Source organism: Penaeus vannamei, chromosome 24 (assembly GCF_042767895.1).
Source record: "Penaeus vannamei isolate JL-2024 chromosome 24, ASM4276789v1, whole genome shotgun sequence".
In the NCBI taxonomy this organism is placed as follows: Eukaryota; Metazoa; Arthropoda; class Malacostraca; order Decapoda; family Penaeidae; genus Penaeus; species Penaeus vannamei.
This window is the reverse complement of record NC_091572.1, coordinates 35,781,822-35,796,887: the sequence shown is the minus strand read 5'-3', so window position 1 is coordinate 35,796,887 and position 15,066 is coordinate 35,781,822. Positions and strand designations below refer to the sequence as shown.

The following is a 15,066-nucleotide window of genomic DNA, read 5'->3' as shown; positions in this document are numbered from 1 at the left end:
ACGCACATACTCCCGCCCGCACGCCCGCACGCCCGCCCCCCTCCTTTCCTTCGCCGCGCCCCTACGTTTTAATCTTCCTTCTTTACCAAGTCTTTTCCTCTTCGCCGCCGTCCCACGCCCCTTCCCCCGCCTCCTTTATTCACTACGCCCCCCCCACTTTCCTCACAACACGCCCCCATCTCTTCACCTAACTACTCCTCTCTCCCTTCTAAACCTCTTCTTGCTCTCCCTTTGCCGCATTTAAACTTCTTCCTGCCTTATCTCACCCTTTCCACTTCTCCCACTCTCCCTTCTTCACCCTTCTCTTCTCCCTTCTTCACTCTTTCTCTTCTCCCCTCCTTCACCCTTGCTTCCCCACCCTTCCCTTCTTCACCCCTTTTCCCTCTCCCTCTTCTTCACCCATCCTCCCTCCCTCCCTTCACTCCTTTCCTCTCTCCCTCCACCAACCCTCTCCCTCTCCTCTCACCAACCCCCTCCCTCACATATTTCTTCCCTCCCACCAACCCCATGCCCATTCTCCTCGCCAAAGCGCCAACCCCTGCTATACCCCACCCACCCTCTCACCCCTGCTGTCCCTACCCCCCTTTTTCCTCTCTGAGTGCGTTTCCCAGCCATTACGCGAACGAAGGCGGGGGGGGGGGGGGGAATTCGCTCGCCGGGGGAGACTCTCGCGCTAAGCCGGCTCCACTTCTCCAGTCCTCGCCGTAATCGTGGGAAAAAAGAAAAAAGAAAGAACAAAAAAAAAATAATAATAATAAAAAAATAAAGATGGGGGAAAAAAGGGAGGGGCGGGACGGGCGCCAATTCTTGCTTCGGACATGATTGTCTTTGTTGTTGTTGTTGTTGTTGTTGTTGTTGTTGTCGTTGTTGTTGTTGTTGTTGTTGTTCTTCTTCTTCTTCTTCTTCTTCTTCTTCTTGTTGGCGTCCAGTGATATTGTTGTTTTTTTATTACTGATGTTATTGTTGTTCTTGTTGTCGATGGCGTTCGTTATTTTTGTCGTTTGCCTCTTCCTGTTTCTATAGTGTTCGAATCTATTCCTGTTACTGCTATTTTATGAGCAGTAGATGCGATTTTCCTGTCGCAAATGCACTGTTATTGTTCGTTTTGGACCCCAGACTCTGATTCTCGGTTCGTTTTCTCATTTCTCTTCATCTCCCCTTTTCTTCGCAGCAAATTTAATCTAACAAAGGCTGACTTCGATGATTCTCGACTACTTTTCTCATTTCCCGTCATCTCTCCTTTTCACATTCCCCTCCATCTCTCCTTTTCACATTCCCCTCCATCTCTCCTTTTCACATTCCCCTCCATCTCTCCTTTTCACATTCCCCTCCATCTCCCCTTTCCTCATTTCCCCTCCATCTCCCCTTCCCTCATTTCCCCCTCCATCTCCCCTTTTCTCATTTCCCATCCTCACTCATCTCCCCCTTTTTCCATTTCCCTCCATCTCCCCTCTTCTCATTTCCCTATATCTCCCCTCTTCTCATTTCCCTCCATCTCCCCTTTTCTCATTTCCCTCCATCTCCCCTTTTCACATTCCCATCCATCTCCCCTTCCCTCATTTCCCTCCATCTCCCCTTTTCTCATTCCCCTCCACCTCTACCTTTCTCATTTCCCCTCCACCTCTACCTTTCTTTCTCATTTCCCCTCCGACTCCTTACCTTTCTCACTTCCCTCCATACTACCTTTCTCACTTCCTCCCATCTCCCTTTTTCACATTCCCCTCCATCTCCCCTTTTCTCACTCTCCCTCCATCTCCCCTTTTCTCATTTCCTGCATCTCCCTTTTCTCATTCCCCTCAATCTCCCTTCCCCTCACTTCCTCCCATCTCCCTCTCTTCTCATTCCCCTCCATCTCCCCTCTTCTCATTCCCCCTCCATCTCCCTTCCCCTCATTCCTCCCATCTCCCCTCTTCTCATCCCCTCCCCCTCCCCCCCCTTCCCTCATTTCCCCTCCATCTCCCCTTCTCCTCGCCGCCAAGAACCCGAAGTGCCGATCCCGTCTGGAACGAGATCAAGACGATCTTGCTCCTCCTCCTCCTCCTCTTATCCTTATCCTTATCCTCTCTCGCCGTGCCAGTCTCCGCCGCCAATCACCTCTGACCACCGAATCATTTGCGGCAAAAGTTGCAAAAACCCCCTCCACCCCCGGGAATCGCGGACTGCAACCCGCACACCATTGCTTATTTATTAAACCTTATTCACAGACATTATCTTGCCAGTGACTGACCTCCTGACAAGCAAAAGGAGGGAGAGAGGAATCAAACAAAGGAATCGCATTCTCCTTTGCAATTATTCCAATTCGAAGTAGATTATTTCGGCGAACAATGGCAACGAGCGCCATTCGGAGCATTCGAATAATTACGTCAATTACGTAACTTAGAAATATCTATCTGTGTCTATTTATCCATCTATCCATTCGTCCGTCTCTCTATCTACTTAGGTTTCTATCTACGACGTACCTTAATAAACATCTTTATCTATTTAACCCCCTCCTCTCTCTCTCTCTCTCTCTCTCACTCTCTCTCTCTCTCTCTCTCTCTCTCTCACTCTCTCACTCACTCTCTCACTCTCTCTCTCTCACTCTCTCTTTCTCTCTCTCACTCCTTCCCTCTCCTCTCTTTTCATTCGCTCACTCACTCTCAAAAAAAGAAACAAAAATATTACGTCAGTTATTACTAAATCCATCGAAAAACTGAACGAACAAACACATCCGATAGAAAACACAAACGAAGGAAAAAAAAAAAAAAGACAGGAGCTGCTTTCCGTCGCACAGATCGCAGCCTGGAATCTTCAAGACATCCCCGAGAGCCTCCACTTCCAATTATTCCCTTCACCCTCCCTCCTCCCCCCCCCCTCCTTCCCTTCACCCTCCCTCCTCCCCCTCCTTCTTTTCGCCTTCCTGTTACTTTCTCGACCTTCCATCTCCCCTTCCTTCTCATACTCCTTCTCTTTCCCTATTCTCCCTCTCCACCATCTTCCATCTCCTCATTTATTCCCCCTTCTTGCCATCTCTCCTTACTTTCCCTTCCTTCCCTCTTCTGCCACCCCACCCCCCACCCATTTTCCCCTTCCCCTCCCCCCCTTTTCTCCCCCTCTTCAGTTACCCTACAATCCCCCTCTTCCCCTTTCCCCCAACCTCTCCTCCTCTGGGTTGTGCCCCCTTTACCCCTACCCTCCGCCTTCCCCCAATTCCCCCCCATCCCCCTCCCTCCCCTTACCCACTCCCCTCCCCATCCACCTTCCGACTCTAAATTACGCTTTCTCAATATCCATAATAATAAAAACATTAAAATAATAACAAAAAATCGATCATCGCAGGCTCTCGCAAGACCTCCCTGACGCGGACGTAAGTACAGGAAGCACGCCAGTATGGAGGAGGAGGAGGGTGGAGGGAACGGAGAAGGAGGAGGGAGGAGGAGGAGGGAAAGGAGGAGGAATTGGAGGAGGGAAAGGAGGAGGAGGAGGAAAGGGAAAGGGGAAAAGGAGAGGAAGAGGAAGGAAGGAGGGAGGAGGAGGAGGAGAAGGGGAAGGAGGAGGGAGGAGGAGGAAGGAAGGAGTGAGGAAGGAGGAGGAAGAGGAGGAGGAGGAGGAAAAGGAAGAGGAGGAGGAGGAAGGGAAGTGCAGGAGGAGGAGGAAGGAGTAGAGAGGGGAAGGATGAGGAGGAAGGGAATTGAAGAAAGGGCGAGGGAAAGGAAAGAGGAGTAAGAGGATAGAAGAGGAGGAGGAACAAGGGGAGAAAAAGAAGGAGGAAGAAGAGGAAGACGACAACAATATACAAATGATCCAAGGAAGGAAGAATAAAAACGAAGAGAAAGAATTAAAAAAACGAAAAACCAACTAAAATACCTTCCACCAGTTTTTGCCCGAGAGAGGGCGAGTCCCGGCGGTCTCAAACCAACACTGATTCCCCGAGAAGACCCCTTAATGCGGCCTTTTTAGGAAGAAATTCCTCCTAAAAAGCCTCCTAACAAAGAGCCCTTAAAATCGCCCTTCCCTCCTGCCCCCTCCCCCCCCCTCCCCCCTCAATCCCTCCCTCCTTCCTTCACTTACGCGCTCCTTGCATCCTACCCTTCCCTCCCCTCCCCTTCCCTCCTTTCTCGTCTTATTTCCTACCTCCTCTTCCTCCTCCTCTTTCTCTTCGCTTTATATTTTTTTTTGCTTTTCTATCTCCCTCTCTTTATCTCCTGTTTCCTTCCCCTCCCTCTCTCTTTCCCTTCACCTCTTCCCTCTTCTTCCTATGCTACACCACCTCCCCCTCCTTTCATCTCCTCTCTTCCTTCCCTCTTCTCCTTTCCCTTTCCTCCTTCTCTCATCCCCTTTCTTCCTATCTTCCTCCCTTCTCTCTTATCTTTTTCCCCCTTCTCTCTTACATTCCTCTTCTCATGCCACCTTTCCCCTCTTTTTTTCTTTTTCTCTTTCTCCCTCTCCCACTCCCTCATTCCTCCTTTCCTTTCTCCTTCCTTCCCTCCTTCCCTCCCTCCCCTCCCTCCCTCCTCCTCCTCCTCTCCTCCTCCTCCCACCCCTCTCCCTCTCCCTCCCTCCCTCCCTTCCCTCCCTCCCTCCTCCTTCCTCCCCTCCCCCCCTCCCTCCTTCCTCCCCTCCCCTCCCTCCTCCCTCCCTCCCTCCTCCTCTCTCTTCTCCTTCTCCTTCTCCTTCTCCTCCTCCTCCTCCTCCTCCTCCTCCTCCTCCTCCTCCTCCTCCTCCTCCTCCTCCCTCCTCCTCCTCCTCCTCCCCTCCCTCCCTCCACCCTTCCCTCCCTCCTCCTCTCCCTCCCTCCCTCCCTCCTCCTCCCTCATCACCCGCATGGCGCAAGATGGCGGCCTCGGACAGGCTGATTGGATAATTTGCCGCGAAGGAATGGCGCTGCTCCTCGCCCGATCGCAGTGGGCGCCGCCGGCCTTCGCGATCGGGGCGAGGGCAGGGCAATTCCCCCCCCCCCTCTCTGTTTCTGTCTCTCTCACTCTTTCTTTCTCTCTCGTTCGCTCGCTCTCTTTTCTCGCTCTCTCTGTCTCTATCTCTGTCTCTATCTGTCTCTATCTGTCTCTGTCTCCCGCTCTCTGTCTCTCTTAGTCTCTCTCTCTCTCCCTCTCTCTCTCTCTCTTAGTCATCCTCTCTCTCTCTCTCTCTTAGTCATCCTCTCTCTCTCTCTCTCTCTCTCTCTCTCTCTCTCTCTCTCTCTCTCTTAGTCTCATCTCTCCTCTCCTATTCCATTGTTTCTCCTTACCTCCCCCTATCCTCAATTCTCTAAACCCATCCTCTTCTCTATACCGTCCTCTTTTCCTCTCTCCCTACCCTCTCACCTCCCTTTCTTTCTATTTCTTGTCCTCTCCCCTCTCTCTCCTTTCCTTTTCCTCTCTCCTCGATTCTCTCTCTCTCTCTCCATCCCCTCTCTAGCATTCTCCCTTCCCTCTCCTCTCTTTCCCCTCTCCTCTCTCTCTCTCTCTTCACTCACTCCTCCCATCCCTCTCTTCTCCTCCTCCCTCCCTCTCCTCCCTCCTCTCTCTCCCTCCCTCCCATCCCTCCCCACACCCTCCTCCTCCCTCTCTCCTCTTCCTCCTCTCTCTCCCCTTTCTTCCCTCTCCCTTCCTCTTCCTCTCCCACTCCTCTCTCCCCCCCGCCCGTGCGTCCATGACCGCTGCAAGGTTGAGCGATTCCCATTCTGCACAGCCATCCATCTCGCCATCACGTGTTGTTTGGCTCGGTGTGTGTGGCGCGAGGGAACAAAGTCATTGCCATTATCGCTGTTCTTACTTTCATTTTTATTACCATCAATACCATTATTATTATTATTATTATTATTATCATTATTATTATTATTATTATTATTATTATTACTACTACTAATATTTTTACTATCACTATCATCATTATTATTATCATTATCATCATCATCATCACCAATTTTACTACTATCATTATAATTATCACTATCATTATCATTATTACTATTATCATTATCATTATCATTATCATTATCATCATTATTATTATTACTACTATTATTATCATCATCATTGCATCGCACCACTCGTAAAACAACTCCCCCTCCCTTCCCCTCCTCCTCCCCTCCTCCCCCTCCCCCCTCAACAAAACCCCTCAAAACACAAGAGGCCAAACAAACCACGCAGACAAGACAAGACAAGACAAGACAGAGACAAGACAGAGACAGACAAACGAAGCGTCCCTTTATTCGCTCCATTTCCCGAGGCCACAAGACAAGAGACAGACAGAGACAGACACAAACGAAGCGTCCCTTTTATTCGCTCCATCTCCCGAGGCCACAAGACAAGAGACAGACAGACAAGACAGACAAACGAAGCGCCCCTTTTATTCGCTCCATCTCCCGAGGCCACAAGACAAGAGACAGACAGACACAGACAAACGAAGCGTCCCTTTTATTCGCTCCATTTCCCGAGGCCACAAGACAAGAGACAGACAGACAGACACAAACGAAGCGTCCCTTTTATTCGCTCCATTTCCCGAGGCCACAAGACAAGAGACAGACAGACAGACAGACACAAACGAAGCGTCCCTTTTATTCGCTCCATCTCCCGAGGCCACAAGACAAGAGACAGACAGACAGACACAAACGAAGCGTCCCTTTTATTCGCTCCATCTCCCGAGGCCGCGAACCGTCAGCGTCCCCGACAGGACACCCGGAGCAGCGAGCGTCGTCTTCGGAGGCCGCGTGGGAAGGCAAACGAGAGAGAGGGCTGCCTTGCTCCTCGAGGCGTGGAGAGGGATACGAGGCGGTGGTAGGTGGAGGGAAGGGGGGAGAGGGAGGGAGGGAGAGGGAGAGGGAGAGAGGGAGAGAGGGAGAGAGGGAGAGAGGGAGAGAGGAGAGAGGGAGAGAGAGAGAGAGAGAGGAGAGAGAGAGAGAGAGAGAGAGAGAGAGAGAGAGAGAGAGAGAGAGAGAGAGAGAGAGAGAGAGAGAGAGAGAGAGAGATCACTCGCAGGCCTACACATAATTAACCACAACAAATATAACTATAACTAATAATACAAACGTGACAAAAACTCCAGCCAATGGGACTCCAGACGGCAGCCCCCTCCCCCCACCCCCTCCCGCCGCGCCCCCCCCCCCCCTTCGGCAGCCGCTCCTCCTGAGACGGAAGCGACGGCGTTCAGGATCTGAAGACCGTGAAATCAAGACCCAGGGCCCCCCTCGCCGCCCCCTCTTTCCCTCTTTCGTTGTTTTCCCCCTTTTCTCTCTCTCTTTATTCTCTCTTTCTCTCATGTCCCTCTTTCGTTGTTTTCCACTTTTCTCTCTCTTTATTCTCTCTTTCTCTCATTTCCCTCTTTCGTTGTTTTCCCCTTTTCTCTCTCTCTTTATTCTCTCTTTCTCTCATTTCCCTCTTTCGTTGTTTTCCACTTTTCTCTCTCTCTTTATTCTTTCATTCTCTCATTTCCCTCTATTCTCTCATTTCCCTCTATTTTCTCTTTACTCTCTCTCCCTCTCCCCACAGCCTCCCTCTCCCTCTCCCTCCACAGACTTTCCCCCTCGCCCTCTCTCCCCAGCACAGGCCCACACACAAAGCCCTAAAACCCTCATCCAGCACAAAAGAAACACAACAACCTTCATCCACACAAGAAGGATCACTCTCTCGCCCACAAAGGAAAACAAACAAAGCAGCCCAATTACACAGGCCTACCTCTCCTTCCATCTTTTCCTTTCTTTTTATCTTTTTTATCATAATTTAGGCCCAAAGAGATCGCCGCCTTAATGTATGCGCGACCTTCGTGCACCCGTGCCGTTAGTCCCCCTCCACCCCTCCCCCTCTCTTCTTCTGCCTCTCCTACTTCCCCTCTTCTCTCCCCTCCCCCCTTTCTCTTAATCATCATCATCCTCTTTCTTCTTACTGTTATCATTATCCTCATAACCATCACTATCAACTTTTCCTCCTAACTCCTCCTCCTCCTTTCCATTCTCCTTGCCCACCTCCACCACCACCTCCTCCTTCTCCTCCTCCTCCTCCTTTTCCACTTCCTTTCCTACCTCCTACCTCCTCCACCTCTTCTTCCACTTCGTCCTCCTCCTTCTCCTCCTCCTTTTACACTTCCTTTCCTACCTCCTCCTCCTCCTCCTTTCCCTCCTCCTCCTCACCCACCTCATTTTTCAATTACCCCCCTCCCCCTCTGCCTCCGCCTCCCCCTCCCCTTCCGCCTCCTCTCCCCCCTTCCCCTCCCTCCCTCACCCACGAAACGGAGTGAAGGTGAGATGAAATCGACGTGATTTTTGAAAGTGAAATTACCTCGCGTCTTGAGCACGGGAGCCAAGGCGGATCACGACCCTTGGCCCCCAGGGTAGAGGGGGTTGGGGAGGGGGAGGGGGAGGCAGGGGGAGGGAAGTGGGAAGTGGGAGTGGGTGGGGCTGGAGGAGAAAAGAGGGAGAGAGAGGGGGAGAGGGAAGGAGAGGGAGAGGGAGAGGATGAGGCAGGGAAGAGGGAAGAGGGAGAAGAAAGAGGGTGGGGCAGGGGGTGGGGGGTGGAGGAAGTTGAGGCAGGGCGAGAAAGAGGGAGAGGATGGGGGAGAGAAGAGGAGGATGGAGAAATGAAGGGGAAGGGAGAGGCTAGGAGGGAGAGAAGAAGAGGATGGAGAAGAGGAGGGGAGGGGAACGAGAGGGAAGCGAGGAAGAACCAGGCAGAAAATGAGGAAGACAAGAGAGACTTCCATGCGTAGAAAATAAAAACAACTGGAAATGGAATGAACCATAAGGATAATAACAGTAATCACACAGCAAAAGCGACAAAAATAGTAATAATGATGATGGTGTGAAGATGTGAAAGCAAGAATCGAAAGAGATTAATTAAATAATCCACAAAAAAAGTTTACCTGCAGGCGACTTACAGATTACGAAATCTTTCAAGGTCTGAAGATGAAACACAAAGAGGAACTTAAAAACTCTCTGCCTCCTCATTTCAATAGGCCTACACCTACTTTACATAGAAGCGTGTTCTGCCATTTTATCAACAGGAGTTACCACCCTCCCCCCCCTCCCCCCTCCCCCATTTCCTCCAACGACTCCCCGAGGCCGAAACGCAGGGAATCGCAGCATCCACTGCCAGCATCTCCGTCAGCATCTTTGCGTTGTCAGCATCTCCGTCAGCACCCACTGCTAGCATCTCCGTCAGCATCCTTGCCAGCATCTCCGTCAGCACCCACTGCTAGCATCTCCGTCAGCATCCTTGCCAGCATCTCCGTCAGCACCCACTGCTAGCATCTCCGTCAGCATCCTTGCCAGCATCTCCGTCAGCACCCACTGCTAGCATCTCCGTCAGCATCCTTGCCAGCATCTCCGTCAGCACCCATTGCCAGCATCCTTGTCAGCACCCATTGCCAGCATCCTTGTCAGCACCCATTGCCAGCATCCTTGTCAGCACCCATTGCCAGCATCTCCGTCAGCACCCACTGCCAGCATCCTTGTCAGCACCCATTGCCAGCATCTCCGTCAGCATCTTTGCGTTGTCAGCATCTCCGTCAGCACCCACTGCTAGCATCTCCGTCAGCATCCTTGCCAGCATCTCCGTCAGCACCCACTGCTAGCATCTCCGTCAGCATCCTTGCCAGCATCTCCGTCAGCACCCATTGCCAGCATCCTTGTCAGCACCCATTGCCAGCATCCTTGTCAGCACCCACTGCCAGCATCTCCGTCAGCACCCACTGCCAGCATCCCCGTCAGCATCCTTGCCAGCACCCACTGCCAGCATCCTTGTCAGCACCCACTGCCAGCATCCTTGTCAGCACCCACTGCCAGCATCCTTGTCAGCACCCACTGCCAGCATCCTTGTCAGCACCCACTGCCAGCATCCCCGTCAGCATCCTTGCCAGCATCGGGAGGGCAAGGTTAACAACACGCCGATGACCTCACCGGAAGATGGCGATGCCGAATGCCCCAACGAGGTCACATTTTACCCATTCGCAGGAAGAGGAAAAAAGGGGAGGAAATCACACTCGCTGGATGCTCAGTGCGGAACTTCCTTACACCTTTATTGCCTCGTTTTCGTTGTTAGAGACAAATATAAGTCTTTAAATTTCTTTTTTCTTTTCTTATTTTTCTATCTCTCCTTCTCCTTTTCCTTCTCCTTCGCCCTCTTCGTCTCCCTCTTCCTCTTCCTCGCCCCTTCCCTCTTCCTCTCCCTCTCCCTCTCCCTTGCCCTCTCCCTCTCCCTTGCCCTCTTCCTCTTCCTCTCCCTCGCCCCTCCTTCTCCCTCTCCCTCGCCCTTCCCCCTCCCTCTCCCTCGCTCCTCCTTCTCCCTCTCCCTCGCCCTTCCCCCTCCTTCTCCTCCTCCTCCTCCTCCTCCTCCTCCTCCTCCTCCTCTCCCTCCTCCATCTCCTCCCCACACACAAGGTCATAGCTATTTACCGACCTCATTACCTCCGTGACGTCACGTGAATAGACACACATACCCGCTGCGTGTCACCCTCGCTGACCCTAAGGAATCATAACCGACCTTCACGTCCACGACCTCGAATACACGAGTCTGCGGTCTCTCGCCTCTCGAACGCTCAACAGAAAACGGGATCTGTGACTGAGCTCGATCTCGTGTGCAGTAGTTTTTATTATTATTATTATTATTATTATTATTATTATTATTATTATTATTATTATTATTATTATTATACCTAAGCTTTGTATATGAATTGTGAGCCCGCACAGGGACTTATTAAGAGAAGGATGAGGGTAACCTAAATTACCTCATCCTTCTGAGATGTAATTTTGCTTTTGTCTCAATAAACGTGTCAAAGTCAAAAAAAAAAAAGTGAAGTTAATTACGAGAGAATCGGCGAGATAGGCCTACGTACGGTGTAAACATGTGAAAAATGGAAGGTTTGAACTGGGGGGGAGAAAATTGTGCAATTCGTGGTTTAGTCGGAGTATTCAAACAGCACTGTCTATATGTCTGTCTGTGTCTGTCTATCTGTTAGTGTGTATGCGCCTAGTTTTACCGACTTCCATATCTTTATCTATCAAACCAATTTATTCAAGGTAACCCACGCATTCACTCACACACTCACTCAATCATTAACCCATTTACTTTCACCCATTCACTCACATCCATTCATCACTCACTCACTCACTCATTCCCTTCCCTAACTCACCCATTCACCCACTCCCTTCACTCATTAACCCATTTACTTTCACCCATTCACTCACATCCATTCATCACTCACTCACTCACTTCCCTTCCCTAACTCACCCATTCACTCATTCCCTTCACTCATTAACCCATTCACTCCCTCACTCACTCACCCATTCACTCATTCCCTTCACTCATTATCCCATTCACTCCCTCACTCACTCACTCCCTTCACTCATTAACCCATTCACTCGTTCACTCACTCACCCTCTTTCGCGCCCACGTACCCTTCCCCCCACCCCAATCACCCCACCCCCACCCCCCTCCCAAAAGCAACCAACCACGCGTTTGATCGATGGATAGACAGACAGACGGATGGATGAAAGGATGAAAGGATGGATGGGTGGAACTCTTGCCTCACCGCCCCCTCTTCTCCCCCCCCACCCCCACCCCCCACAACCCCTACCCCATTCACCGGCGCCCCAAAACGTCTCGGGGCGGCGAGGCGATTTTGTGCAACGATTCACAGACGATAAAAGCGGCGGAACCGAGACCGCCGGCCCGCCCCTTCGCCGCTCTCTGGCTTCCGGAGAGTCGGTGGCGCGTTTGTAACTTGGGAGAGGGAAGGGGGGGGGGGTGGGGTGCGGGGAGAGGGGTGGGGGTGAGGGGGGGATTCCGCGACGCCAACACCTCAATTAGGCTGTTTGAGGCTGAGTTTGGAGGTCTGTCTGTCTGTCTGTCTGTTTTAGTGTTTTTGTTTTGTTTTGTTTTTTAGGTTTATGTGTGGAATCCGCTGTCGATCACTGGTTTGTCTCTCTCTCTCTTTCTGTCTCGCTGTCCGTGCGGGCGTACGTGTGCGTGTGTTTGCATGTATTCGCATGCGTACATTCATGTGTTTAAAACGCGATTACGTATGTGAGAATGCACGCGCGTATGAATGCACGTGTGTATGCGAGCGTCCGTGTCCGAATGCGTGTAAACAAGAATTTGCATACGGGCAAGTCCACCGCTGACCGTCGTGGGCGTGACTCGGCCTCCCCTCCGCCCTCCGCCCTCCGCCCGCATCTGTCCCAGGGGTGGATGCGCCGCCCACCGAGGAAACAGAAAACAAAACAGAACGCGGAGAAGAAAGGGAAGAGAGGAAACGGGAGAAGATACTGGAAAAAAAAAGATTTGAGGAGTATGGAGAAAGAAAAATTAGGAAAAAACTTGCATAACAGAAAAAAAAAATAAACAATAACAGGAATCAGAAAAAAACAAAGAAAAATTAGAGAAGAAATGTGAAAAGGACAACAAAAAAATAACGGACAGAGCAGAGGAAGAAGAAACAGAAGAGAAGAAATAATTAGAGCAGACAGGACCGAAAGGAACAACAGACGAAGCGCAGGTAAAGAAACACTGCGGTCTACCCCCTCCCCCCCCCAAGAAATGTTCCCCCAGCTGCACCATTGTCTTTCTTTTTACGGAGCCAGACACACAGACACAGACACAGCCACACAGCCACACACTCTTTAAGACGACGTGCCCCTATAACACGGTACACTTTCCCTTCCCGGCCTCTCTTTTCTCTCTCCTTTTCTTTCTCTTGGCGAACGAGGGAAAGAAACGACAGAGAGAGCGCGCGCGCGGGTGAGGAATTTTACGTCTCCGGGAAAGTGCCACACAATGCGCGTCGGCTCTTTGGCTTCCTTTTTATAAGAGTGCCACGAATTGTTCGCGAGAGAGGGCCGGTCTTTAGCACTTGCACTGTTATACGCCGTTACTTTCTCTCTCTCTCCCTCTCTATTTCTCTCTCTCTCTCTCATTCCCTCTCCCTTTCCCTCTCCTTCTCCTTCTCCTTCTCCCTTTCCTTCTCTATCTCTCTCTCTCTCTCCCTTCCCTTCCCTCTCCTTCCTTCTCCCTCGCGGGTACTATCTAGTCTGCATGTTCTTGTTCACATTTTTTTTTCTTTTCTTTTTTTACTATATTTGCTTAGACTCCAACCCTTTCGCGGCGTAGGCTCAAGCCCCAACCCTGGCGATCTTCCCGGCACTTGCGCAGCCCTCGCCCTTAGCATCTCGCCCTCCGCATCTCGAGCGTTCCACCATCTTTCCGTTCCTCCGTTCCGCCGTTCCTCCGTTCCTCCGTTCCGCCGTTCCACCGTTCCGCCGTTCCTCCGTTCCGCCGTTCCTCCGTTCCGCCGTTCCACCATCTTTCCGTTCCTCCGTTCCGCCGTTCCTCCATTCCACCATCTCTCCGTTCCTCCGTTCCTCCGTTCCGCCGTTCCTCCGTTCCGCCGTTCCTCCGTTCCGCCGTTACTCCGTTCCTCCGTTCCTCCGTTCCTCCGTTCCTCCGTTTCGCCGTTCCTCCGTTCCGCCGTTCCGCCGTTCCGCCCCCATTCCACGGGTCATTACTTACTGGATACAGCCATTAGTCGCGGCGTCCGTAGCGGCTGATAATTACGGAGGTTCTTTGTGATTATCCGAGGGCGAGTAGCCAGACCACCTTGAAGATGCGCACCTGGCCTGCCCACCAGCGTCGCCCCCTCCCCCCCCTCCTCTCTCCTTCCTCCTCCTTCCCGCTAGCCTCCCCTCTCCATGCCCCTCCTCCCCGCTACCCTCCCCCCTCCTCCCTCCTCCTCCCCGCTACCCTCCCCCTCCTCCCTCCTCCTCCCCGCTACCCTCCCCCCTCCACTCTCCTCCCTCCTTTCCTCCCCCCTCCTCCAAGATACCTTCCCCCTCCACCCCCTCCACCCCCCTCCTCCTCCCCTCCTTCCCCCTCCACCCTCCTCCTCCTCTTCCTCCCCGCTACCCTTCCCCTCCACCCTCCTCCTCCTCCCCGCTACCTTCCCCCCTCCACCCCCCTCCTCCTCCCCGCCCCCAGTCGCGCCGCTCCCCCGCTCCCTCCCTCCCGCTTTCCTCCTTCGCCTCGGCCAGACAGACCCTCCCGTCCCCTCGCCCCCGGAGTCGGGGTCTCGCCCAGCCCACCCACAGGCCGGGACGGAGGGACCTTTCGAGGACCGACCCCGCCGCGATTCCGGACCGAATCGCGCCGAGTCTCTCTTATCCGGACTGTGCCGATCGACTGGGGGCTTCGGGCAACTGGGTATCCCTTCGCGCGGGTAAGCGGACGGGCAATCGCGTGCACAATGAATGAATAAACGCATTCTCTCTCCCTTTCCCTTTCCCTCTCCTTCCCTTCCTCTCACTCTCTCCCTATATCCCCCTCTCCTACCCTCCCTCTAACCCTCTTTTTCTCCCTTCCACCACCTCCCTCCCTTCCCCCACCTCCTTCCCCTCTCCCTGCTTTCCTCCCTCCTTCTCCCTCTCACCCTCCTTCCCTTCCCCCATCCTTCCCCTCTCCCTCTCTCCCTCTCCTTCCCTCCCTTCCCCCACCCTTCCCCTCTCCCTCTCTCCCTCTCCTCCCCTCTCCCTCTCTTCCCCTCCCTTCCCGTCTCCCTCCCTCTCCTTCTCCTTCCCTCTCTTTCCCTCCCTTCCCCCAGCTTTCCTTCCCCCTCCTCCCTCTCCCTCTCTTTCCCTCCCTTCCCCCTCCTCCCTCTCCCTCTCCTTCCCTCCCTTCCCCTCCCTCCCTCTCAAAAAACAAACACGCACATACCCACACCCCCGCCTCGCGCTCCTGCCAGCCCCATCGCCTTCCCCACTCCATTCGCCCGATCCTGCAAGTCATCGCCACGCAACTACTACCGCTGCCTCGCCGCCTCCCCCTTGGGACACTTTCTTCTCCCTAAGTGTAAGATTCCCCCTTCGAAAACCCGCCTCCCCCCTGGGACACTTTCTTCTCCCTAAGTGTAAGCTTCCCCCTTCGAAAACCCGCCTCCACCTTGGGACACTTTCTTCTCCCTAAGTGTAAGGTTCCTCCTTCGAAAACCCTTTCAATTCCTGGGGTCCGATCGCGGGGTTGTTCTTCTCCGATTCTCTTTCTGGTATGAGATTTTTTTCCACAAGGAGTCCTAATTGAGGAGAGGGGAGGGGGGGGGACAAAGTCCTAA

The 15,066-nt window shown here is 52.7% G+C and overlaps 2 protein-coding genes across 2 annotated transcripts in view; one reads left to right on the top strand and one right to left on the bottom strand.

Moving 5' to 3' along the window:
• LOC113815654 (uncharacterized) overlaps positions 1–15,066 on the bottom strand; it is a gene marked incomplete in the record, with an annotated part of 71,403 nt that overhangs the window by 48,236 nt on the left and 8,101 nt on the right.
• The window catches only part of LOC138866168 (proline-rich protein 36-like), a 9,794-nt gene continuing 3,603 nt past the window's right edge, over positions 8,876–15,066 (top strand). The window contains exons 1-2 of the mRNA XM_070138102.1: positions 8,876–9,199; positions 9,242–9,838. Of these exons, the coding sequence (XP_069994203.1) occupies positions 8,876–9,199; positions 9,242–9,838 (921 nt within the window). The remainder of the gene's footprint in view (positions 9,200–9,241; positions 9,839–15,066) is intronic.